Source organism: Tiliqua scincoides, chromosome 4, assembly GCF_035046505.1.
Source record: "Tiliqua scincoides isolate rTilSci1 chromosome 4, rTilSci1.hap2, whole genome shotgun sequence".
Lineage (NCBI taxonomy): Eukaryota > Metazoa > Chordata > Lepidosauria > Squamata > Scincidae > Tiliqua > Tiliqua scincoides.
Window position 1 is genome coordinate 220,073,076 of NC_089824.1, and position 27,963 is coordinate 220,101,038.

Here is a 27,963-nt window from a genome sequence, read left to right on the forward strand (position 1 = left end):
AGTAAGAGTATTCAGTGGAACACAGAACTAGGGAGATGCAATGTTTTGTTCCAGCAGCCAGTTGGCTCAAGCAGGCCAATTCTATCTTATTTTTTCCCCTAATTGAGATCTCACTATGGCTCTTGTGTCCATGTATGCTCAAGATCTCATCTTTTCTTTTAAATTTCCAAAGAATTTGTGTACCATCAACCCCCTCCCCCAAATATGCAGGAGCCACTACTGTGTCTGGGCGTGACCCCATTTCATGTGCAAACTGAGAGGCATTTAACCATCTGAGTTCATTGTTAACACAAAGTTTAACACTTCATGCCTCATCAGAAAATCAGGGTTTTGTACCCAACCCTAATATCACTGTCAGGAAAGGCAGTATCCAAAGGTGTTCAACACAGACTACTTTCTTTTCCAAGCTCCCACTCAAACCTTACCAACTCACCCCCCCCCCCACCCTTCCTCCATCCTCCTGTTGCAGGCTAAGACTTCCACTCAGGTCCAGCAAAACTTCTGCCTGCAGTGTTGGCACAAGAGCTGTTAAGCAAGCACTGGACAGATGTTGGAAGCAGCTTGCTATTACCCATTCAGAAACAGATATTTGATTTCCTTTCTTAACATGAAGGGAGGTCACCATAACACAAACCAAAGCACACACCAATTAGGCAGGTTAACAACTAGCACAATCCTAGAGAAGACAACAAACAGTTTTGCTTTTCCAAAAAGAATATTTTATTGACAAAATTTCCCCCAACAGTCCCTTGATTCCAACAGTTCCCCATCCTATTGATACTGCTTCTCTCTTCCAACACTGAGGTTATTTCTCCCCCCAAAACAAACTCTGGCAAATGACACTCACACCCCCTGCAGATTTTCTCTACATCTACTATGCCAGGTTTGCACCCCCAGTATATGGGTTTCCTCCACTAGCAGCAAAGGAATGTGGGGCAAGCTGTACAACCAGCATTTTCAGTGTCAAAACTCACTTCTTGAAGGACAGGGAGGGGAAGTTTGAATAAGAGCTCAAAGCCTTCTGGGGTGCCAGAACAAAGTCTTGCAGCAACAGCTTTATTGATAAGTACTTAGGGTACGCAAGTTCCACTGAGCCTCTAAGGCACAGAAAAGTTGGGATAATTTAGAAAGAGTCACTTCTGCACAAAAGGAGACCTTCTGCACAAAAAGGTCTGGACAGAGAATAGTACATAGCCTTTTGACACTGCTGATACCAATCTGGAGTGAGGGAAGAGAGGCAGAGTCAAGAAACTGAAAATATAGACCAGTGACATGGCTTGCTCACAAGAGGTGTGAACAAAAGAGTGGGATTCTTGTCACAGGTTAAATGTACAAATAAGATTTAGGAGGCTCCTGTTAAGATAACCAAACCAAGAGGGAGAAAGAATCCTCTAGAATGGAGCACCCATGTCATGATAAGTATGCCCTTCCCTACTCTGATTAAACTGGCAGCTCCCTCAAGAAGTACTTAAGGAACAGAGACGTAAACCTACCGGCCGAGAAGCAAGTTCCACACTTGGAGAGAGACGGAGCAAGCAGACAGTGTGTACTGTCACGTGCCACTGAGATGAACACAAGACCCAGCACGTCTGCATGCAGTTACTATGGTATGATGCAGAACTCCAGTGATTCAAGCCTGCCCACCCACCCGCCATCCCTCCCCCCCATTCTTCACACTTTTGAGATATAAAAAGGTTATAAACAAGTAAAGCAGGTGGTGATGTAAGGCTTGTGTTTCAGCTTCAGCATCCAAAAGGTAGATTTACTCCTACATAACGATGCTAAAAGCTGGTATGTTATGAAGTCCACTGCATTCAAAAAAATAAAGATTTGAGATTCATTAAAGCTAGAGAATCAGTGTAGCAAGCTAGGCAGTTGCTAAATAGAGGTTCCTTTCCAGGACCCCAAAAGGAAAAAAGCATACCCCCCCCTTTTCTAGCTACGCATCTTAAATGGAGATTGGGAATTTCCAGATCTTTCCTAGACACTTCCAACTGCATGACAAGCAAAGGAAGCAGTGATGGCCGATAGCCAGCTAATTACACAGAACAGGAGATGGAGCAAAGGATTAAAACCCCAAGTCCCCTGTTCAGTGCCCAGAATGTCCCCTAACTGTTCTTTCCACATTGGGAAGGCAAACATTTTAGTTCTGTAAGCAGAGAAGCTCTGCGGGGCTGCAATCCTTTGATGTCATCAAGCATTTGGGCCAAAAACTGCAGAACCGCCATTGCTGGAACCTTTCCAAAAAAGGCAGCACAGCAACGTGCTCCATCTAGAAACCCTTAGTGTAAAATACAGTGTACAAAAAAACTGTTCACTTTATTGGACCTGAAGAATCCAGCAGCAAAAGAATGTCTACATATGGATGTACGGATCTCTCTTCAGAGTGGGACCTGGGCTCCTTTTGCCATTTTATCTTGCATGTTGGGAAGAGCAAGGGGCTGGGCTCTGGCAGTTGCAAGCCACTGTGCCTCAGACTTAGAAAGCTGGGTTGTCCTGGGAGGGCTTGTCGCCAGATGCTGGGGGGGAATGGAGCTCATCAACGCTGTTCTCTCTGCTGCCCACCACTTTGGACTAAAAGAAATGGGGGAAAATGAGAAGATAAACATTTACTGTGAGGTTTATAAAAGTCACCTTTCTACAAAATACACAAAGATGGCAAACAGCAATATTGTACACACACACACAATAAAACTGCCCTCAAAACAAAACCAAAAGAGACATAACCAAAGCAGACCAGTATTCATTATAAGTGTAGAAGTCATTCACCTTTGTCACTTAAACACTTGCTCCTAGAGCTTTTGTAAGCAACTGGTGGCTCACAAAAAGTAACAAATGCTTTAAATAAATAGCCAGGAAGGTTAGGCCTTCCCGACCACACCCTCCAGGTAATTGCATTGTGTGGAAGGATGGTGTTCTCCTTGCCCAGCCATACTAAGCACTGCTCTAGGATGAGCCCTGTTGGAACATGGTTTCTTTCCTGGTGGTGCTAAGTTCAGACTAAATCTATGTAATATTGCAAAGAGACCAACCAGGAGAGAGGCGGATTCAGGGCTGCAATTTTCAATTGGTGTGCCGCAAAAGGTCCACAGGTGTGCCACAGGAGTTTGGAGTACAGCAATTGAAAATCATTTCGGGGTTCTACAGCTCTGTTTCTAGGGCAGAGTTGGCAGAGAAAGAGGAACAGACAATTTGTTACTACACCTGTCCTAAAAACAGAGCCACAGAACCAGGAAGGTCTCCCAGAAACCAGAAGTGACATCACAAGACCAGAGAGGTCAGTGTGCCACAAGAACAAAACACTGAAAATAGTTCATCTAGGGAGAATATTCTCCTCTATGCTGTGAAAGCACCATGGAAGAAATGCACACACAAGGAAAGGCCCTCAGGAAGCTGTGGAAGCAGACATGCTCTCAGACACTAACCTGAGCTGGAAGTGATGTGCTTAAGGGAAAACATGCCAGATTTGCAAAACTGGTGGTGGAGCACATTCCAAGTTGCACAAAAGAAGTGGAAAGCTGATCGACAATGCAGAGGTCAAGGAAGAATTTAATTCAAGCCTTAGCACACTCCTCCAGAACTGGGCAAGAAAGGTCAGGGAAAAAGAAAGCCACCCCTTCTTTTCAGAGGCTTCTTTGCACACCCATAGTAAAGGCAAACCAGCAGGCCTTTTATGGGCAAGTTACTGCCACTCGTAAGAACAGAAAAAATAAGAGCACTGCTGGAGCAGGTCCAGGGCCCATCTTGTCCACATCCTGTATTTCACAGCAGCCCACCAGATGCCTCAGGGAGCACACAAGACCACAAGATACTTGCTGCCACTCCCCTGCATCTGGTATTCTATTCACCCTCACACTCCCCAACCAAGACACCAGACTGCACCAGACTGCAGCTTGGGTTTAACTAGGGACATTTTATAAAACACAAGTGATCAATTTTTAAAGCATGAAACCTCCTAAACATACCATCCCTCTCATACCAGTTTGGTTCATGGATTGTGGCAGACGGACCAGTCCCTTCCAAGTATTCAGACATTTTTATTGCAATTTTGCTGGCAGCCCTTGCCAAGTCCTAAACAAGGACTTATGTAACTTACTTCTGAGTAGGCATGCTTAGAGTTGTGCAGTAAGTACCATTCAGCATTTACTTCTAAGTAGCAGTGTATAGGATTGCAACTTGTATAGCTTCAGTTATGCATTTTGTGAAGCCGCATTACTCAAACTCAGCAAGGGAAAAGCCATGAGCAGAAGCAGTGTGGATGCAGATGTCCATGACTGAATGGGCAATAGTAGGGAGGAAGGGGGGGGAGAGACAGAAAGCCCCACTGAATTGGCTGGCTCCTAGGACTCATGGTGTGAGAATGCCTGCCCATGTTTAGAGCTGGATTAGAGCACATGCATCATAAGCCTTGTGCACACAGAGTGAACATGGCCTTATAGTCAGATTCAGCAAAGCCAGTCTCAAACTTATAAATGGACCAGTGACCCTGCAAGAAGGGTATGGGACAGCTTACTCTAGAGCAGAGAATGTTACAACATGCACTCATCTTTATTCTTTACTGGCCTTTGAACCATTGGCTCCAATTTTTTCCATTTGCCCAAGCGTAAATCTAGGTACGCGTACCTGGGGCAATCAATACAGATGCCAGGTCCCATTACTCTGGAGAACGATACCAAGGTAGGCCTGGCTGATAGGAGGAGGCTTGGTTTTTAACAGCTGGAATCTCCTGGGAAGGGAGTAGGTTTAGCCTCTACCTCAGTGCTACCCTTGAGAACATCCCTTTACTTTCTCCAAAGCAAGGGAGTGACTTCCATTCACTCCTATGGGGAAGTCAGAGTGTTGAGCGCAGACACACTGTTGTGCCAAAGCAACATCTGCTCTCCATCTCCAACTGTGGATAGTCCTCCCTGGTAGGAGTCTTGCAGTGGATTGAGCCCCCTCCCTGGTAGCCCTTGCAATGTATCAAACTCCCTCTGCATATTCTTCATCTATGAAAATGATGGAAAATGTTGCTATTTATTGTAGGGAAAACATTTCTTGCACACAGAATTGCTTTGTTTCATTTAGCAGGGAGGAGGCTGACCCAACACATTCCTCCAGGTGTCCCTGCTTACAGTATTAGGCAGGTGGCTTTTCTGTAGGACCCACTCCTGCCAGGTGACTTCATTACTGTTCTTTAGGCACAAGGCAGAATCTGTCCTGTTTGAAGCAGCAGAAGTCTAAATCAGTGGTTCTTACACATTTAGCACTGGGACCCACTTCTTAGAATGAGAATCTGTCAGGACCCACCAGAAGTAATGTCACAACCGGAAGTGTCATCATCAAGCAGGAAAATTTTTAGCAATTCAAGGCTGCAATCCTGCCCACACTTACCCAGAAGTAAGTCCCACTGAGTATCATTGTTAAAAGAATATACATAGTAGCCTGTTCAAAGTACAGGTCTGTAACATTTCCCACAATGCAGTCACATCCCATGGTAGCATCAAGTCTAATAAATTAAAAATGAAATATTGAATGAAAGGGGACCCACCTGAAACTGGTTTGCGACCCACCTAGTGGTCCCAACGCAGTCTGAGAAACAGTGATCTAAATAGTTTGTGCGGTGTTTGGTTTGTTTCATTATGCCTGCCCGCCCAGTCTGCTCTGTTGGTGGTTTACTGGCTGCTAAGTCTTCTAGTTGCTTTTGTTTAGTATTTCCACATAAAAGTATGTACACTGTTCACTGTCCTCCTAGATGGCTTGTGTTTTTATGGGATTTCTGTTAAGCCACTTTGAATGTCATATGGCAGAAAGATGGCACACATTTTTTACATAAGATTACCTTTATGGTTCCAACTCTGTCTTCAAAAGACTTGAAAGTTGCTGAGTTTCTAAAGAAAAAGAAAGAGTTAACAAGGTCACATTAGGCAGAAAATAAGTTGTAACTGCATGTTAAATACCACCACACTCAGTTTTCATTCAGGCAGCTTCTCTGAAGTGCAGAATACTCAGCTGTCTGAACCCATGAATGATACCAAGCTGGGTCATGGCTGCAGCAATTGGTTCCATGACACCATTCATCTACTCAGTTTAATAAAGATACGTGCATACCTCCAGGGGAATTTCACTGCAAAACTAGAAGTTTGGCAAGAGTTTCATTGAAAGTATGCAGGAGCTCCAACACAAGTACAGGGGCCCCCCATATCCACTGATTCAGTTATCTGCTGATTGGGTCCTGAACCCGTGTGTGCCACCTCTGCAGGCAAGGGGAGCTTTGCTTCCCTCACCTCCAGAGGGGACTCTGAGCTCAGCAGAGGCTGAAGACATCCATTCCCAGACTCTGCTGAGTTCAGGCTGAGCTCTGAGGCTCAAAATACATGACTTGCAGTTTCACAGAGAAACTGGATGCTTTTAATGACTTATAAAGCATTGGGCGGCCTTAAACCATCACTTCTAGTTTCTCCTTGAAACCAGAAGGTGTGTTTTTTCTATTGTAGAGCTCAGTCTGAGCCCAGCAGAGGAGAGCAGACCCCAGACTGCAAGGACGGGCATCTGCCCAAATGCACAGTTTCAGCTATGGGGGTGGGTGGGTTCCAGAACAGGACCCCTGTGAATAAAGGGGCACACCTGTACATCCAAATCTAGCTTATGTAAGATCCACAGAATACAATATAGACATCTTAAATGCTGGATCCTCCTGAAAATACAAAAATGCGCCCATTGAAATCAGTTCGGAACCCCCCCCCCCAACCACCACACACACTTTCCATCCTTGCTTCTTCATCCTGTTCAGTAGAGGGAATTTTTAGATCAAAAGGCCAGTTTACACAGGTGGTTCAGGGGCTAACTATCAAGGGATAAGCTTATCTCTAGCAAAGGAAATGGCAATTGCCATTTTACAAAAAGAAGAAGGTCATCATGAAATCAAATGTGGGAGTGTGACCAGGCTGCAAGTACAGAGCCTACAGGACATTTTGGCAAGCCTTACTGTTAGCCACTTGTGCACAGACAATCACTCATTCCTGCTTTCCTCGACTTGAGTTGCGCACGCACACACAGCTGACATTTTGCCAAAACTAGACTAAGCAGAACACACATGTTCAGCATGCCCTCATGCAGACCTTCCACTGGCAAGTGCTAAGGGATCCCAGAGGCTTCCTTAACTTGAAGCTCTACAGAAATTATTCCGTATTCTTTTAATGTGTTAGCTGCCTTGAGTGTTTCCCTTGCACTAGGAAAAGAACCGGATATCAATAATCTGAGAAAGAGGACTATCATTTCTGCAATACCCAGTGGTCAACCACACAATGTTCTCTTATAGTAAGCAAGGCAGCACAACTTCAAGACCAGGTCTTTATCAAGCCAGCAGTTCAATCATGGAGATGGCAAGAAGAAAGAAAATGATACTGGCCAAGTTAAAATATTCTTCCAGCCATCACTGAGCCCGGTACCAGAACCTGGAAGCCAGACTGCTTTCAACTCATCTTCAATTTAATCTTGAGCCACCAAACTGGCCATTGCTGCACAGTCCCTTCCCTCCCCACCATGTTTTTAGCAGACACCATCATTCTTAGCAGGCACACGATTTACAGGAGACTCAGGACTTCGGGCTACATTACCTCATTGCTGGCATACTAATCGAGTGACGAATGGAGTAGCTGCTATTCGGAAGCATTAAGGGGAAAGGAGGAAACATTAGAAGCAGTTAAAAGCCTGGAAGCCTGCATGTCCAGTCATCTCTATTTACACAGCCCATGTACTTTGACAAGATATCCTTAGCACGGGTCTTCTCGGGACCACACCAATTACAAAGCAATCTTAAGCATTCCTGAATTCCTACTCCCATCCCCATCTACACACCCTACTATGCAGTAGAAACTCAAAAGGTTCTCTGCAATACAGATAGTAAACCACCCCACAAACACTAAGAAGTTCCTAGACACCAAAGGATTCTGATGCACCATATGAAAAGGCTCTTTATTGAATGTAACACCCCTCGCTGCTCTTGGATCATCAAGACCAGGATAAGGAAAGGATCGTCCAGAGACCAGCAATTTTCCATCAGTGTGCTATGACACATAAGTGTGCCATGAAAGTTTGGAGAGGGTTGAAAAGTGCTGGTCTAAAGCATCAATTTTAGTATTAACTGCTTTGATTTCAATATTTACATAGCCTTTTCCAGAGCAACAGGAGCCCTGCTCTAATGAATTCACAATCTAAATCCTGACAAGAGAGTTACACTGTGTAGAACAAGAGCCTCACTCAGAGAGAACATGTCAGCCACAGACTGTCAGAGTTTACTATCTCATTGCAACAGAAGGCTGCATACTGCACCAAAGTGCATCAAGGGACTGCAATTCAGCTGGAGGCAGCAGAATTGGGTTACCTTAGAGCAAAGAGCCAAGCCTCCCACACACCCCCATTTAATTTAGGGGAAAGCCTTTTAAACACTGTACTATGCCCAAGAGACTTGGGAGAGATGCATCTGGCCCAGTGCCAAGGCTTGGAGTTGCATCTAGTTAAAATAAAAGACAACATATGCAGTTGTGTGTCAGCACTGCAAAACAAGGAGAGCCACACTGATTTTGCTGCATCAGGTTTTTAAATCCTTATCTAGTATTAGGTTTAAACATCACACATTTACAGAGGAGCAACTGCGGTAGCCAGCGGAAACTCCAAACTACATCTGAACCATCACAGTTGTAAACAGGTATGACTAGAAGCATCAGAGCTGCCTCACTCAGGGCCAGACTGATGCGCCATTCAGCCTGACTGCCTAAAACCAGGAAGAGCTACTGCTAGAAGTCATGCCAACGTGTTCTCTGGCTCCAACTGAGCCAATTAACAGAATGAAGTCATGGCAGAATCATTAAGCCTCTTGCTTGAAGTGTTCAGCAGCTAACAAGACAAGGTTTTAATATTGAATGGAACATCCCAAAAGGTTCTATTCTGTAGCTAGACTGCTAACCGTGGGTGAGTGTGTGAGGCAATGCACCATCATTCCAAGAATCTCAAATTCTGGGGAAAAAGGCATTTAAGCTCTTGAGTTCCTTGAAGATGCAGAGAGTTCTCCTGTTCAAGGGCTGGCCTGTGGTGTTTGTGGCTTTTCTATCTCCTCACTTGTAGGCACTCAGGTTCACATTTTATTCATGTTTCTCAGTGACATCACTCAAACAGAGTCTTACCTAAAAGAATGCGAGAAGGGATGGGCCCTGGAAATATCCAAATGGCAGCAGAAAGTGAAAGCAGTGAGAGACAACGCCAGTTAGGTCCACATTTCAAACCCACCAAATAAACACAACACCCAAAGCAGCCTGCTTAGAAGGCAGTTCAGAAAAGGCAAGGAACAAACAATGATGTCTGGAGCAGTTACGCTTCAGGCACTGGGGTTTACACCATGAATGCTAGCATTCATGCTGAAACAATTAAATTGTCATTTAATCACTAATATCATCTGAAGAGGCCAAATAGTAAGAATATGCTTTGCTAACTTCCTGCTTCTTCAGTTATATGCAATTTATAGGTCATATGTACTTTTAGGTTCCCTAGTTGACTTCTGTCAAATCACCCAACCCAGTGACCAGAGTGCAGCATTTCCCCTAAACGGGGCAAAAAGAGAGAAAAAAACCTGGAATAAAAGACATGTTTAACATGGCAACACTCTAGTCTTTTCCTTCAGTTGTGACCAATTCAGCTGGAAATCTGCAAAGGGGAAAATCCTAAACATCAGGAGATCGTCACTAGCAAGCATGTTGGGGACTGTCTGGCAACTTTTAGGCCACTCTAGCAAGCCAGACCCACATTCTCTCTGCCACTCAATGGCACTCTAGCCATAGTACCACAGGAGCTGTGTGGTTTAGCCATCCTTCCTTTCGGTCCACCATCCCTTCAACGCTGGTGCCTTGGATTCCCTCTTGCCATTTCAATCAGATGAATGGATCCAAAGAACTGCCGTGTCAGAGTTGGAAAACTGAGATATATTCAAAGGACATTAGAAATGTTCCCATTTTTAAAAAATCAGTACAAAACAGACGTTGTGGCATCTCATGCCACGTGTAAAAGCAGCAGGTGCTAGGTTATTGTGGGGCAATCAGAAATGGTCAGTTGATCCTTTTTTCCCCCAGAGTGATGGTGCACATCACCTACTGGTCAATTCTGAGGAACAGCTAATTCCACACAAAGTCAGGAGATACCTTTGGGATCTATTACATCAATAGCTAGATTTGAGTTTAACCTGCAATTCTAGACACTCATGCTGGCATTTGATTTGACCAAAATCTGATGCTCATTAACTCTTTCCCCATTTCTAAGCAGCTATGCTTCCATAAGAACACTACTTCAGACTTACTAGAAAAGGAATGCATTTTGCTTTGCAAGAAAGTCCAGGATAAAAACAGATAGCAATCTCAGAGACCACACAAGAGGGAGATGAACTAGGGCTTGACAAATTCCAGGCAATAAGTCACCATGGGGACTCAAAATTTCTTTGTGCCACCTAGGGAATGCCTACGCCATCTGTATTGTGGCAGCCTGGAGGGGGAAGCAACTGTGAGAACCATCTGGCCAGGATGTGGGGACTTGATTATGGAAGGAGTTGCTTACTCACACTCATGGGGGGGCCTGAAGTACACACCCTTCTCTCTCCTGGCCCTCTCAGCCTTGTAATTGTGCCAGACCAGGAAGGGAAGGAATGGTTGCAAGAGCTCATTTTGCAGCACATCTTCTCATAAGTAGGACACACTGAGTTCAGCAGGACTCGCTCCCAGGTAAATGTGTTTAGGATTGTAGCCCGAGTATGATGAATTCCAATTATTTTTGGATCAAAGCCTTGAGATCTTTTTGCCCATACACTGACATTTACCAAGTTTTCCAACCACCACTGAAGTTGGAAATGTGCTTTAGTAGGGCATATTTCATATGCACAATCAGATTTCTACCATTCACTGGTTGCACACAAGATTTTGGGGCAAAAGTTAGAACAAACTCTGCAAGCTGAAAAATGTGTCTTGATCCTAAATGTTTGGGCTGAGTCAAAGATTCAATGCAAATTTGTCAAGCCCTGGACTGAACAAAGAAATTTTCCCTCCACTTCACAGAAAGAGGTTCACTGCAAACACCAATTTTACTCCTTTAAGTCTCTGATCACATAGGTTAAAACTTCCTAGCAAGAGTTTGCTTTTTACTAGAAACAAAGTCTGAACTGAAATGAATCCATTATGCAGAGCAGTAAGACAATGCTGAGACCATCTAACTACCATCCCATTTCATTAGTTGCCTGCAAAGGCAAGGAAACAGTGTGTCACACTACACACTGGAAGTGAAATAGGTATCACAAAGAAGAAGCAGCAGAGGCAAGTTATTGGTTTTGGTGGCAGCTATGCAACCTATTTGTCAGGTTTTACCTTTACATCCAACCACTACTTAGAGCAGCCATTATCAACCACTGTGCTGTGGCACACTGGTGTGCCATGAGTGGTCCACAGGTGTGCCACAGGAATCTGGGGGGTGGTCACTTATTAGTAGGGCCAATGGGGGACATGAGCCCCCCACTGGCAGCATGGTGTGCCTTGTCAAGCATCAAAAACCTGATGGAGTGCCTTGACAATTTGTGCCTCATCAGTGTGCCATGAGATGAAAAAGGTTGAAAATCACTGACTTAGAGGATACTCCAAGTACTATGGATTGAAAATGACTCCCCTTTGAACATAAGCTATCAGACAACTTTCATTTCATTTCACAAGCCAAAAACGTCACAGGAGGCAGAATATGCAATTCCACCTATTTAATTCAGGTTTTCTTCTTTATTAACCTAACTTACTAGGGTTATTCTTGTTCTTTCAGACCCTGTGCAATCTTGGTCATATGGGGGCTGCATATCATGATGGTCACAAATCTTCAGAAGACCACCATTTTGTGATACAAGGCTTGTATCAGTCTAAGAAACGTAGCAAAATAATGTGCTAGAAGATCATCTACAAACAGCAGGATACAGGGCCTTGCAATTGTTATTAACATCCTCATTAGGGGTGTGGGCGTAAACAGAACAAAAAGGTCAATTTTGGGGAAATGGTGATGCATAAAAGCTAGTTTATACACGGGCTGACTCTTTAGATTATTTTAACTTTGGGGTAGTGACATGTCATTTGTTAACTCAAAGAATTACTAAGTATCATTTGTCAGAGATGCCCATTGATCTTCAAGTGCTACTATGTGATCAGAGTTTGTACCAAGCACTTACCAACTGGACAGCCCCAGCCACAATGGGAAAGGGACATTTCTGAAGAATCAGGAAAAATCAGGGTTGTTATGAAGGAGTAAATTCTACTTGACCATGTTTAATATTTTTACACACAAGGTGGTTTATCTACACAGCATCTGTAATATGAAACAGCTTGCACCTAGGGAACTCTCAAGGTTGGGGGAGAGAAGAAAGGGGAATCTTCTGCAATATCTCACAGATACACCCTCCCCCCCCCCCCAAAAAAAAAATCAGGTAGCTAAAGGATTTGGACACCTTCCTTCTATCCTCTACTTCACAGGCAGTGCTCTCTCTCTCTCTCTCTGCAAGTCAACATCAGTGTGATCTATGGGTCCCCAAGCAATGTGACTTCCTGCATCCTCAAGGTCAGTTACTAGCATACTTCCAGTCTGTTTTTAGCCTTATATTTAGGACCAGAAAGACTGAGCACTGCACAATTGGCACATGTTCAGCTCAAAAAAGGCATGAGAATGTGGGTGAATGAGCAGGGAGAGAGACAGTAACTGCATCCACAGAGCTAAGCAGTCTACACCTCTTACACTGGATTATGTGGTACCAACATTTGAAGCTCCTGGGAGAATTCAGAAGGATGCATAATATTAGGAAATTCCTCAACACAGAGATATTAGAGGAAGTACTCTTCATAGTTTGATTCTTATGTCACTCATGCAGAATAAGCCAAGATCTGACCAAATAAAAACCATATTTGATCAACCGAGCAGCCTAATGGTGACGAAGTATTGCTGTTTAGTGTAGTGAAGTAATACTTCAAAGAGAAAAATTTAGGCCCATTAAAAGAAGGAAGTTACAAAAATCAAGCCATTATGATTCTGTTTACAACCACTGATATTATGCAAATAGGCGTATGCAAGCAATAGTCAGCAGTTTTCCTTGGGTTTCATCTTGGAACACAAGTGACAGAGCAAACTATATTATGTATTAACGATGGTTGAACACCACTATCATACCTATAAGCTGCTTTTAAATTGCAGTTATGGTTAATGTGCAGAAATTCCTGCTTCTACATAAGGACCATGTATTGACCCCAAATGCTACAGGCCGGGTGGAGGGGATTCCTTGCTTCTGCCTTTGCTATAGGATGGAACTATGATATCATTAAAAAGGTAGCCTATCACCTACATAAGCATTCTGTGGAGCCACATGCCCTTGATAAGCACTGAACCATGGTGAACACACAGATACTGAATCTACCAGTACCTCAGTCCTATAACTGGGAACTGTCAATGTTCTTGGGATGGAATGCACTCTGCCTCCTTTCCATTTAGCAGTAATATCACACACTTAGAGCAAGAAGGGTGTTTCTAGAAACCTTACCTCATGTCTCCAAATTTCCGGCTGAGCACAGAACCCACGTTGGAAAGGGCAGCTGAAGTCTTCTGTCCTGCCTGAGAAAGTGTTTCCTGTGTCTTCTTGTAGCTAGGCAAGAAAAACAAGGGTTGGAACAGCTGAAGGCTGTAATTGGGGGGTAAGGATTTAAGCAGGAAGGAAAAAAGCAGCTGGTGCCTGGAAAAACAATGCCTCAACTAGAAAAGGGGGTATTTTTGACCAGGATCTTAGTGTGTGCAAACATCAGTTTGGAATCATACAGTCTTCTCTTGATTTCTGCTCAAACACCACATTTTGCAGACCATGCGAGATAGTTGTTCAAATGTTTTTCCCTGTAGGGAAAAGGGAACACACATACTGTTTTAGTGATGCTGACATGCTCTTAAGATGCATTTTGCTAAAATTCTGGAATCATCTCAAAAATCCACAAGGCTTCTGTCTGTAAGTTAAAAGGTTCAAAAGTTGATTGCCAATTTCTAATGCAATACTAGGCAGTCTTTTAAACACAGGCACACTCTTTAGAGTTGTTCATGTGCACCCCAGCACATCTTCCCAATGGCTGTTTGCAAGCTGGTGCACCACATGCCTTGTAAATTGCAAGCCTTTCAGGACAGGGAACTATCTTTTCATTTAGTCTGCTGTGTAAACAACTTTCCCAACTTTTGATGAAAAGCAGTATATTTTTTCAAGTTCAATTGTTTATTTTTCCCTACCACTGCATGGAACCAAGACAGGTAATTCCTGCAAGCATTTCCAATTCCAAGCAGAAATGTCTCCTCCTCATGTTTCCACACGTTTCCCCCCCCCCCATGCAACTTATAGGAGGGAAGAACTGCTTTTATAAGAAAATGGACTAAAACACAGATTTCAGCGCTGTAGAGTTTGGGGACAGCATTAAAAGGTTAATATTAACAAGTTAAACCAGAAAAGAATCAGTATCGCTTGTGCTATGCAAGAAGGAAAATGTTTCCCATCAGTTACCATTGCTAAACACAGAAGAGTTTTTTATTTTTTTTTAAGACGGGGAGGGACAGTAACACCACCTTTATTCAGTTCAACACCTGTAAAACTGTTTACGCTGATGGAGCACTTGTTCCGGTAGCATAAAAGGCCCATAACGTTGAACAGTTAGTGTATGAACAATAATGCTAATGACAGTCAGATTTTATGTGTAACAAAAAAATAAGATGCTGCCCCTCCCCACTGACACTCTCCACACTCCATGCACCATATTGCCCTGCAGCTCATGGTAACCCAGGCTCATCCCTCAGCAAAGCCTACCTCTCACATCAGAACAAGGAAAAGGAAGAACGAGTTCTAGTTGGTGAAGAGTCCACCTCTCCTCACCCCTGCACCACAATTACAGTGCACTGCCTGCTTTATAGTTAATTGAGCAGACCAATATTTAAATAGACTTATCATCTATCAAGAGGGCTACTTCAATCCTCATGTCCATCACCTAATTCTCACAAAAGTCATCATCCTGTGTGTGGGTTGCATCACCTCAGACTGCAGGGATGGGGCTCATGTGACAGAATTCTTCTCTATATAAATTATTAAGAATATGCTTTCCAACAAAAAAAGTTCACAAAGCAGTTTACAGATTAAGAATCAAATAACTAAATGGCTCCCATCCCACAAGGGCTCACAATCTATACATTTCTAAAGTTCCCCTGAACACAAAACTAGCATGTCAGGATGTACATTAGAGCTAGTTATCAAGTCAAACTCACGTAGCTGCAGCTAGTCAATTTACTCCTTGATGGTAAACATCCGCAATCACCACAAAGGTGAGCAGACTTCAGCCTTGCAAAATCTGCTTTGCTTTCAACCTGAACCTCCAGGTACACCAACAGGAGTTAGAAGCAAAACAGTAGCTCCAAGTCATTCTTGTTTTACAGGCAAGAAACACTTTGGCTGAGAAATGAGCCATTAGCAGCCTAAGGCCATCCAGTGCACTTCTTTCTTGGAATGTTATTTGCTGTTTAACTATTGGTCATCAAAAACTGTAGCAAATTCAAACCCTTACAGTTCTACAAACCCTTACAGTTCTACTGCAAGTTACCAGTAAATCCAATCTGTGTTTTGTCAGCCCGATCTATAGCTTAGCAAGAACAACATCATTTCCCATGAGAGTTCCCTGCAGAGATCCATCAACAGCCTCCAGGTTTGAGACACAAGATGTTTTTGAAAACTAACCCCAAGTCCAATCTCCCTCAGAAAGCCACACAGATCTACTTTAGATCAAGCACAGGAAGTCACTGAAGCCCCTCTGAACACTTTGCACAGCCTACTTCTATCACCACCCGGTCATCAGAAGTCAGTTTACCTCCAGCTCACCAGAAATCTTGTTAAAACTGGCTTGCACTGCTAGAGGGAGAGACTCTTCTTGCTTCTCAAGGACAGCTAAGGAGGAATGGCACAACCCAAAATCCCATCTTGTCTCTTCCCCTAAGGACATAAGAAGCGCTCCGCTGGATCAGGCCATAGGCCCATCTAGTCCAGCTTCCTGTATCTCACAGTGGCCCACCAAATGCTCCAGGGAACACACAACCTGCATCCTGGTGCCCTCCCCTGCATCTGGCAATCTGAGGTAGACCACTTCTAAAATCAGGAGGTTGCACATACCCATCATGGCTTCCAACCCATGATGGACTTTTCCTCCAAAAATTTGTACAATCCCCTCCTAAGGGAATCTAAGGCATTCCCATCCCCTGAAGTCTCCACTAGTACATTAAGATACATCAGGAACAGATACCTGACTCATAGAATGACCTGAAAAATATTTAAGAAATAAGTGAGACATTTAATGGCCAGTCATTCACCCAATGCTGCTAAGACACTACAAACAACTCCTCAAGGTCTACCGAATTCCAGGAGTGCTAACAAGGCAGAGCCTCCTTGGCCATTTCAGTAGTCAGCAATTCCACCAAAGGTGATGAAGAATAATGTTAGAAGTAGAATAAGAATAATGAAGCTGTACGTTTCTTATTCAAAGTCATTTAGGGAGCTTGTAGAGTTGAAAAGCAGCCCATAAAGGTGATAAATAAAATACACCTTCAGTTCCTCTGGCCCTGAATCACTGAATGCAAAAATGCAAGGCATTGTTCTTTACCACAAATCTGGACAGACTAATGTAGAATGACTAGAGGCATTAAAAACAGTACTGGAAAGTTTCTGCCAAGGCTGACAATTCTACTGAAGTCTACTTCCTGCAATAGTTCTCAAGCAATTGAATGAAGTTTGCAAAACTTCCTGCTTTACCAAGAGACACCCATATGATAGGCTCAGATTAAAAAAACCAAACACGCTTAATTATAGTAACTCTAAGGAGTACAGAGGCTAAAGAGGCAGTCCTCACCAAAACAGCATGAGCACAAAAGAGCTAATGCTTGCTTTTGTAAGGAAAACAGGAAATCCTTTTGGTAAGCCTGAAGTTCTGTCTGAAGCAATCTTTCTCCATCACACTGTGAAGTGGGACATGCACGGGTTCTTGCACCAAGGGAATATAGTGATAATAGTGCTATCCTGTTCAACACATATGTAATTGGAAAGTTTCCAAATTGACATAGACAACCTCAAAAGAGGAAACTTCAAATATGAGCTTGACTAATAAAGGAAATTGAAAGGGAATGTCCAGAGGGCCAAATCTCTCCAGAGTACATGGAGGTTATTTAAAATCACAAGAACAGAAAACTCAACTAGAATGTGTCACTAGTAGGAAAGGCACCAACAGGTTCAGGAGGACGCCAGGATGGCTCACCAGTGGAGTCAAAGCTATAAGAGGCAATGAAATTTCCTTCAGAAAACAAAAGTCTTGCCTACATGAGAACAAAAAGGAAGACAAGCTCTGAGGACAAAGGGATGTGGGGAAAAGGATAGAGGAGCACAACACTATACACATTAAGGCCAACAATAAAACCTTCCTTAAACGTATCAAAAGAACGGATCTTGCCAAATAGATGGCTGGACTGTGAGTTAATGAGGGAATAACAGGGAAAGTTAAAGAGGATATGAGGATTGCAGAGAAGCTGCTTGAATACTTTGCATCTCTTCACTACAGAAGACACAGGGCAGGCACCCATGCCTGAACTGAGGAAAGAAGTCTACAGAACTGGGTCAAGAGAAGTGGCAAAAGGCAAGGCTCTAGAGCAGGGGTGTCAAACTAGTTTCATACAGCAGGCCAAATAGCATTCATGGTGCCTGTTGAGTACCAGAAGTGATGTCATTAAGCAGAAAGCAGGTAGCAAATAACCTCTATTTGCTCACTTAGGATCTCATTAGCAGCAAATGACAGAAGAGAATCATATTTCCAAGATATAGGAGAGCCCAATTATCATGGGGGCTTTCATGGGCCATATTCAGCTCAAGGGCTTTATGTCTGACACCCCTGCTTTAGCGCAGTGTTGGTGAACCTATAACACATGTATTAAGTGACATGCCATGACATACCAGCATTCACCAACACCTGACAACTAATTACCAGGGCACAAATGTGATGGTATCCTCACTCTCCCCCTCCCCTTCACATATGCGTCCTGCTACCTTCTCCTGAACACACACTTGCAGATCTGGTCAGCAAACATTGCTGCTGCCAACCTGCCAGAGGTTTCCCACTCTCACCTGCAAACACACCACCCTTCCTCCAGCCACATGCTTCAGGAGCTGCCATGCTGGCTCGCCAGAGGTTTCCCAACTCTTTCCCCCTCCATCTGCTCAGTCCTGCCAACAAATGAGGAGTGGTGTGGAGGCTATGCATCAAGCTCCAGTAAGGTGGGTGGGAGTGCCCCTTCCCCCTTCCTAGCCACAAGGGTGCCCATTCCCCATCTACTTAACTAAGCACTGTGCAGCTTCTTTTACGCTGAGTCAATGTGAAATGAACTGCAGCAGCAGGCTTGTGCTCCTCTCACTAATTTCAAACTGCAGAAGTGGCACAGAGGAGAGACAAGCTGTACACGATGCTCCAGTAAATAAAGGGAAAGGGAGGTGAGAGTGCCTCTGCTCCCCCTTCTTAGCCATGGGGGAGAACGCCCACCTAGCAAGCATGTTTGCCTACTCACAAGTGAACTTGCATGTGCAACTCAGTTTAATTTTCCATAGGACTCAATATGTTTTCTTTGACAGTTTGGGGGAGGCTTCCTTCTGTAGAGTTTGTTGGGGCCAGTGTTCAACAGATTGGGACCATTCTGGGGAGGGAGTTGCATTCCCCTCAGCCTGCTCTTTGCAGTCGACCAAGGCACGCCCAAGTTAGATATTCCATTTTAGTTTCCGTAGGGCTCAACATTTTGTCAGCTATCAGCTTGTCAGTTTCACGACACCCCCCCCCTAAAAAAAAAATCCCACTGGTGGATCCTGACCCATAGTTTAGGAACCACTGTCATAGAGCATAACAGATTATAAAAGCTCAGAACACACTTGCAAGAAAAGCCAGCTTTTCAATCTCTGATGAAACACTGGCACACAAGGAGACACACTAGAATACAGGGAATTCTATTATATGGGGACCACCAACCAACTCCAGAATGCAAGAGAATGCAAAATATATCCAGAATGCAAGAGAACCTCCTTCCCAGATCTTAGTGTATGGGTGGATTCATATGCAGGAAGGCAGCCATTCAGGTATCTTGGTTCTAAGCCTCTGAAGGCCTGAAAAAGTAAATACTAGTTCCTTGAATCTCACACAGAAATACACTGGTAGCAAAAAGAATACACCAATTGAGAATTCAGCTGGTTGAATACTTGTCAGTTTGGAAGCAAAAATGGTGTTGCAAAAACAAGGTAGCAGTTTCTACATCCTCCAACTCCCTCAGTTCACAGAAGCAGATACATTTGAAAGTTAAAAGATAAAAAGCCCCCTAAACAGCCTGATGCAGACTGAGCATGTGCTGTGGTCCTGGGAGCCATGCAACACTGAGGTGTCAGTTGGAGAAAAAGAGGGCAAGGAGAAGGAGCTGGCCTACTTGGAGCAACAGGGCATTATGGTTGGGCTGCTCACACATTTTCAAATGCATCTGCAAAGCCATAAGGGCTAGAAACATGCTTTAAGAAAAAATGGAAGTAGGGATTCTCTGAAGGCGTAGTGTTGCACTTGCAGACTCACTGCAGCGTGCACACACAGCCCTGACATTAAGCTGACATTTAACTTGGGTTAACCCAATTGAGGTCTACTGAAGCAAGAACAGCAGAAGCAGCTTATTTCCAAATAACCGTAGACAAACATCAGTGGACAGCAACATCACTAAGAAGATCATGACCTGGAGAAAGGTGCCACATCTTGCAGTCCACCTCCTCCTCCCACAATTCCAAATCATTTGGCAAAGCAGCAGCATTTGCAGAATGAGACAAAGCAGTAAGAGTTAGTGTGGGAAAGGAACAATTAGTTGCAGGATGCCATTACAAGGGAGTGGTGCTTTATGCTTAAGGTTAAGACACTCACGCTTCTGATTGGGTTAATTTCTCATTCCAGTCCTCCAGTGTGCTGCTGGCTGAAAGATATCTATAAATACAATGGAGGTTAGAGAGGGAGCCAAGACCTTGCCTTCCACAGCACTCCACATGACACAGGCTATAAGGCTAAAGCAAACTGTTCCACTAATCAGTTACTACTTCCTTGTGCTTATTTTTCTCTAGTTAGCATTACACTCTAGCCCAGATGCCTTCCAGTTTACAGACTGAAACTGGCCGGACACAACCTTTCTGTAAAAATCAGGACATCTTCAGATAAGTTTCTTCTAATTTCCAAGTACATTCATCTTTCCTCCAACAATGGGGGGGGGGGAGTGAGAGAAGAGACAGGAAACATACCAGTTACCGAAGCCTTAGCAGTTCATACTCTCTAGAGCCAGAAGGTACAGGACCAACCTCTCACTCTGTATAAACAAGCAGTTGCTAAGGTTTTCTCCTCCATAGTGCCAGACTGCCCCCACCTCTGCTCTGCTAACAAATACTTGCAAGCAATCCCAATGCTGTTTCAGACATCAGCCTTCCTGCCCCCCAATACCTATTGAAAATATTTATATCTTGCCTTTCTCATCCCAGTAGGGAGGTACTTAAGGTGGCTTAACACCCACAATTATAGCAAAGGCATTAAAAAACAAAAACAAAACCACGCTTCAGAGGGACCACTTGCCTTCCAAGCACTCAATGTGGATAAAAAAAACGCACTATAGCAAATCAATTTAAAAAACAAAGTTTCTTTGCTCCAGTGATTTAAAAACAGCCTTGCTGACCTCTGTGATGTAAGATAAGAGTCATTAAGACAATCCATCAATCAGTCCTCCTCCAAGCACTTACCTCAGCCCCTCCCTTCACCAATGCAAAGTGATCACCTTTCACTCATGGGGAAGGGAGGGGTCACCTGGAGAGAGAAGGATTGATGGATTATTAGCCTGCTGCCCGCCCTTCTCTCATTAAGGGCGGGCATTAATGCTTCTCTCATTAAGAAGGCTGTTAAAGGATTGTTCAGTTTTTAAAACTGATTTTAAAGGGATGCATTTTTCCCCTTCTCCAGGGATCAGTACATTCTTTCTCATTTGCAGGGACCATTCGTGTTGAGTCAAATCCGTGTATAAAAAATCAGTGTATAAATAGGTTGGACCTGTACATCTCTTTAATCCCCTTAGTATTCACTGGGCACCTTATTTTTAAGAAGCGTGATCCAATTCAAAAGGTAGGATAGTGACAATACAATCATCAGCCAGTGTTGTGCAAGTATGTTTCTTCTGAAAACCCTCATAAAGGATATTCCTGAGCTTTAACATGGGAATAGGTACATTTGACCAGAAGTGGCCTGGTTCAGACAGACAGTATACCACACCACAGTGTGTTATGCACACAGGAGAAAGATCAAAAGCTTCCATTTGCAAAGTTCCATAATCAGAGTTCCTTGTTTCATCCAAATTAAGAGAACTGTTTAATAAGTCATGGTTAATTGAGGTCTGTTTTAATCACTCACAGTTCCAAGTAAAGCATTCTAGTTCATTCGAACACAAAAAATTTTGCTTTCTCTTGTGAGCAGGAGAAGGGGAGAGAGTGCATTAGCCCCAGGCTCCTTGTCATCACATCAGACCAGTTTGTCATTACATCTGAACCAGACCAATGTACAGTATTTGTATGCACCCACTGTGAAAAAAACATTCCTAGTAAGGATAGATAGCAAAAGAATGAGTAGTTGTTGTTTGTGTCCTACACTGCATCCCACCATTAGGGAAAACAAAGAATGAAAATGTTTATCAAGAGCTTTAAGACTGTTGCAACTACTCAGGCCACAGCATCCTACATCAAGCCAGTAACACTATGCCTTTGAATTATCTTTTACTTGTAGGCAACATTGATGAAACAGGCAATTTTGCAGTCTAACCCCACACAGCAAAGACCCTGAAATTCAACTGGCTCTTGCAACCAACTCTTGCCTTTAAATAAGAATTTGCTCAGAAGGTTGCAAACTCAGGAATATATAAGTAGTACTAAACAGGATTCTGAGTATCCTTGCAAAAAAACTGTGTTGTGCGTCTGTTGATTGGCTTAGAAGTCTTCAATCTCCCACAGCTTTCCTCTGCAAACTTACAATGGGAACTCCAGCTAGGAAAAATATTTAGTTCCCGATATCTGGAACACCTACCTGGTACCAGGCATATTCACTTGCCGAGGCAAGAACTACACAGTCTGTGGTCATCTCACATGAGCAAACTTTTCCTTGCAAAGCAACATTGGGAGAAGAATATTTGCAGTAAAGAAAAAGTGGGATAAAGGTGCTCAACCCTAGCCCACCACTTCCCCTGAAAACATATGCTGGGATGCTCAGATAAGGAAAGGATTAACCATTTCCTGTAGTATTTACTGTCACACCTCCTTCAGTGTCACTTTACAACACAGAAGCAACAGCCAATGTTTAAATACACAAAATGGCTGTAGAACACACAGTGCACAGACAGTGCATTGTCCCTGTTTGTAGACTAGGGTTGGGAAGATCCTACTTCAAACCTGCACTCAACTACCAAACTCCCTCAGGGATCTTCAGCCAGTCACTCTAAGATGAACCTATCACAGAGTTGTTGCAAGGATAAAATGGGGAAGAGACAGACCTACCACCCTGAGCTTCTTAAAGGAAGGGAGGATAAAAACATTACAAAGAGACATTAGGTTCACTCCTCTTGCACTTCAGTGTGGTAACTGACTGGAATTTTCCTTCCACTGTACAAAGAAATGTCAGAGAAGCCAGCAGAATGTGTTTAATTGCAAGTGGTCAGAAATGTTTATGCAGGTGAAAAATAAAGTTGGAAATTCATAAGCAAGAGCCCTGCATGTGCATCCCTTTCTGAACCTCCCAAGCACTCAGCCACCTTGCTGTGTGCCTGATATGAAGGAGTCTGGAGGACAGGAGGAGAATCAGTAAGGCAGCACTCATAAGCCAGGAGAGGAACTCACAAGTCAGACTGTGTCAGTTTCTCATTCCACTCTCCAAGTTTTTCAGAAGTTTTCACATAACTAGAAACAAAAATCTGGGGGTCAATCACACTTTCAAGCAGTATGGAAGGGTTCAAGAGAGGACCAGAAAACTCAGCACCCAAGACACAAAATGCAAGTGGCCTAAACTTAAGAGATGGTTCTGAGCCCTATCCCTGTAGGAGAAAGTGAAATGGCAGTTAATATTCAGATCTTAACTTTACAACATTTTCTTGGGTCCCCTTGTTTTACAAACTGCTTTTGCAGTTTTAAAATTTGTTTGCTGCCTGAGATGCCTTGGCCAGGAAGTGCAGTTTATAAGTGGAACGGACAAGCGGAAAGTGCACTGCAAAGCGGATTCTGAGTGACATCTGCTCAGTGAGCAAGCAAGCAGCAAAATCTGAGTTAGGAGCATTTCACACACACACACACACACACACACACACACACACACAGAGCAGTTAATGGGGCAGACCAGAATCCAGTGAAGCACCTTTCCACACAAACAGGGAAGGGGCTGCTATCCCAGTACACCTGCCTCCATTAATAGGTCACTGAAGCCTCACAAGGGAACTCTCCAAGATAGACAATGCCTGCCCCTCTCCCATATTTCTTCACTAGGACACAATTCCTGTTTACACGAACGTTGCATGCAATATGACACAGTTTTTTAGAAAACACCTACGCATTGGAGCCCTGAACATCATGCCAACTCTTGGTAAGGTTCTGCTTCAGCCCATCCAAAGGGGTCAATCCCAGTTTTCTCTTCAGCTCGCCACAGTGTCTCTCTTTGGCAGCCAGGACCTGGCGCAGAGTGCCAATTTCCTCTTCCACCTGCAAGAGGGGTAGGTGAATTACAGGTCTGTGTATTCCTGAAGCAAAATAGGGCTCTACATGGAGAGTGATAGCAACATCCCAGCCTCTAAAAGAAGAGCATCTTAACATTATAGCCATATGCATAAAAATCACATATCTAACTCAATATATTATTCTCTCTTTATATGCTGGTAGTCTAGGATAGTGTTGGATAAGAGTTGACTGTTGGCAACTTCCCAATGTCCCACCAAGCACTTCTGGGGAGAACCAAGTTCAAATCCCCTGCTCACCCTCACCTACTTCACAATGATGCAGCAACAATAAAAGAAGGAGGACCGTATAGGACATCTCTAAGCTCTCTGAACAAAACAGAAATGCAAACAACTGCATTCTCTAGAAAACCAAATATTTAAGAAGGCCTTCAAATTTTATATTGTCTACAATCACAAAGCACTTCACGTGCAAAGGTGTGCTAATCACTTATGAAAATGATCTACAACTAAAACTTTTTGAAAGTCTGACTTCTTCAGTGTTACCAAGGGCAGGAGGTCTGGTCTAGAGGGTAGAGCCTCCATTTGCCTGAAGATTAACATCCACAAGGTCGCCAGTTCGAGGCCACCCGCACCGTGAGACCTTGAAGCAGCTAGCAAGCTGCAGCTGAGCTGTTCCATCTGCTCGGAGCGTGGGAGGATGGAGGCCAGAATGTCAAACCAGATCGGAGTGTAACACCTTGAATGTAGTGGTTCTTGAAAGAAAGAACCTTCTTTCAATTTGTAAAAATCCCTGCGTGGATTTAATACGCCTGCCTATGTAAACCGCCTTGAATAAAGTCTTGAATAAAGACCAAGAAAGGCGGTATATAAATACTGTATATTATTATTATTATTATTATTATTATTATATTACCAGTGGTGGTGGGGGAGGCAGAATTACCCAGTTTGCCTTTCACTACATCAATGCAGGGCACAAAGCAAGCTCTGCACTGATGTAGCGAAAGGGACTGTGACTCAGGGTAAAGCACCCACATTGCACCCAGAAGGTCTCAGGTTCAATCCCTGGCATCCCCAGGTATTGCTGGGAAAAGTCCAGCCCTGAGGCCTGAGAGAACCACAGCCAGTCAGTGTTGATAACACGGAGCTAAGTGGGCCGGAGATCCAACTCCACAGAAGGCAGTTTCCTACATATGTCTCAGGTGAGAATGTCATTTTACCTTGGCCAGCTCAGACTTCAGCTCCTCTTCCTCTGCTTCAGTGAGCCCATTGTAGGGAGAGGCCCTCGGAGGAGGAGCGGCGGCAGTGCTAACGTTATCCACAGGCACATCCGTCATCGTATCTGACAGCAGACCTTTGTTGGGAGAGTTAAGGTTGATATCTGTCATGGACAAGAAGCAGAATGGGATGGGGAGGAAACGATAAGCAGCAAGAAAGCAAAGCATGTTAGTCTAGTAAGTTCTCTCTCATGCAGTAGGTGCTGGGCGTAAGAAAGAGGGAAAGAAACCGAATGAAGTCTTATCCAGCAGATGTGTTCAAGCAGCAGTTATGCGCTACCCGCTATTTCAAGGGACACGACATCCTCTCTGGCTAACACAAAACAGCTGCCTAGTGAACCTGTCAATTTTGTTACAAGGTGAGGGCCATTTCACACAGTGCACAACATCCAACACAGGACTGCCACTGAGTATGCCCCAAGCAGGTAGCTACAGCCAACCCCAATTCTTCAAAGAAGGTACCTTTAAGATGCATTAGGTTTTAAAAATGTAAACCTGAAAGTGGTCGCAAGAAACAACTCAGTGCAGGCACTTAAAAGGTTGCGCAATCCCCATTTCCCTAAAAACCAGACCTCCGTTAACACCATTACGGTATTTTTTACTTCATGCAATAAATACTGTCAATGCGCCAAGGGATTTGGTAGCTGTCTGGCCTCTGGACTAGTGCTCCAGAGGGGTGTGGCAAAAAGCCTCTGGCTGAACTACTCTGATCTTAAAGGGATGAGGTAAACAGAAGAGTCTGGCTCCTTGCCAAGAATGGGCTTAGTTTAAGCAGGAACCAAGGGCATGAGAAGGCACAGGCAATGATGTCAAAGCTAAGTTGTCTTTTCTCAGACAAACCATTTTGGGATAAGGCTATAGATTGCTTTGCTACTCCCTTGGAAAAAGGAGAGGTTACAAATGCAATTTACAGATATAAAGCAGACTTATATCTGCTTTGAAACATGTGCAGTTTTTATAAAACAGACTTGTGGTTATACAAAACAACCCACTGTGGAACACTAACTGTAATCCAAGCAGAAGGTAATTCCTTTGTGTCGGCCTCAAGCAGAAGGACAGAACAGCTTCTAGAATTTTCCCCAGTTGGGCTACTACAGGCAAACTCTGCAGTAACTGCAATGGCAGGCCCCAAGGAAGTAGGACTGAACTGCCTTTCCAGAAGAACTCAGAAGCCTTTCCCCTTCCATATCACTGCAAAAGCCCACTGCTGTGATCTGCAGAACCTGATCCCTGAGGATGGGACAATCAACTGCACACAAACATGAGTTAGTTAACAAAACACCACTGTAGCAGGGCACATTTGAGAGCTGCAGACCAGTTTCAGCACCAAAGGAGACACAGAACATCATAGGAAACAAATTAGAAATTATCCAGACTGCATGAGGAACAGCGGAGAGTCACCGATACTTGTACTTTCACCCCATTTCTAAATTAGCATCAAAGGACTGCACAGTCTTCCGGAAAATTAAGCAAAGAATCTAGAGCAGTGCCCAGTGCTTCAGTCTCATCCATTCAGATCATGTGGCTTGGGGAAGCAACCCTCCCAACCAGAATTCCATCATACACTCCCAATGTATTGAGAATGTACATCATACATATTCCCTATGTCCCAAGGAGGGACTTCTCAAATACAAGGCTAGTATTTGCTAGTTTACTAGTAGACTAGTAAAAAGGAAGCTGAGGGGGAGCATTCAAAGGGCCAAATCTCTCCAGAATGCACAGAGGTTATTTAAAATCAGAAGAACAGAAACTAGAATGTGTAACAAACAAGTAAGAAAGACACCACCAGGTCCAGAGATGCCAAGATGGCTCACTAGTGGAGTCAAAGCTATAGAAAGCAAAACAACTTCCTTCAGCAGATGAGCATCTTGCCTGCATGAGAATAAAAAGGAACACAATCTGGGGGAGGGGGAATACATAAAAAAGAGCATGAGGTGCACATCGCTAAACACATCAAGGCCAACGAAAAAGGACATCTGTGGCTCAGTCAAAGTGACCCAGAGGGCAGCAGCTGTGAAAAGAAATTCCACGCAAATTCTTGCGGCAAGGAGTTCCACAGACTTTTCTGTGTTCTGGGTCGGCCGGAGGGAGGAGTAAGGGGCCAAGGGCAGGCTGCACAGACCCATCACGGCTTGAGCTCAGGATAGACTTGGAAATCTGTCCAAGCCCTTTCAAAGGCATCTCAGCCAGCTGCTGTCACCACATGCGGTGGCAGGGAGTTTCACAGACCAGCCACACGCTTTCTTCTGCCTGTCCCAACACTCAACTTCAGGTGATGCGGTGGCGTAGCTGGAGGGGGCGGGGTGCCCAGAGCGGGCAAGCGGCCCCTCCCTTCAGAGCCACCTGGGCGCGCACCCCCTCCAGCTACGCCACCGAGTGAAAGTCCCTGGTGCTGGCGCTGTGGGGGAGGGAAGGGAGTGTCTCCCTATCCTGCCCCCCGGCGCCTCTTTTCTGAGCCCCACTGCAGAGCCGGGCAGTCCCTGCACGTGGAAAGCTAGCAGGTCGGGGGGCCAAGCGCGACGCCTCCTGCGGAGAGGGCGCCTGCTGCTGCCGCCGGGCCGGCCTGCCTGCCTGCCTGCACCTCGAGGCAGCCGCGCTGCAGGACCCGGCCCTGGACTCCGCCTCCGCCACAGCCCTGCACGCAGAGAGCCAGCCCCTCAGGGAGGGGGCCGGGCCGAGACCCTCCCCGCGCAACCCCTACTGGGGCGAGGGGCCTCCCCGCTACCCGCGGCCCTACCCTGGCTGGCGCTCTCCATCTCGCCCGCACCGAGGACGGCAGGCGCAGCTCGACGGCGCGACGTCAGGTCCCTCCCCTCCCCTCGCCCCGCCCCCGCACGCACTCACTTCCTGC

General features: G+C 44.5%; 1 protein-coding gene across 9 annotated transcripts; it reads right to left on the minus strand.

Moving 5' to 3' along the window:
- Nucleotides 1-696: 696 nt before the first annotated feature.
- TPD52L2 (TPD52 like 2) lies at nt 697-27,934 on the minus strand. 9 transcript variants are annotated; one of them, XM_066622929.1, is made up of 9 exons: nt 27,850-27,934; nt 25,056-25,216; nt 23,715-23,863; nt 23,012-23,071; nt 20,022-20,081; nt 13,574-13,675; nt 7,599-7,640; nt 5,822-5,870; nt 697-2,574 (listed from the first exon to the last, which is right to left on the minus strand). In XM_066622929.1, exons 1-9 carry the CDS (start codon nt 27,866-27,868, stop codon nt 2,479-2,481), a joined length of 738 nt encoding a protein of 245 aa, XP_066479026.1. In that variant the 5' UTR covers nt 27,869-27,934; the 3' UTR covers nt 697-2,478. The 9 variants fall into 9 exon arrangements, with proteins under 9 accessions (XP_066479026.1, XP_066479027.1, XP_066479029.1 ...); XM_066622930.1 differs by having other exon boundaries at nt 25,056-25,189; nt 27,850-27,930; XM_066622932.1 differs by lacking the exon at nt 23,012-23,071.
- Nucleotides 27,935-27,963: the final 29 nt, after the last annotated feature.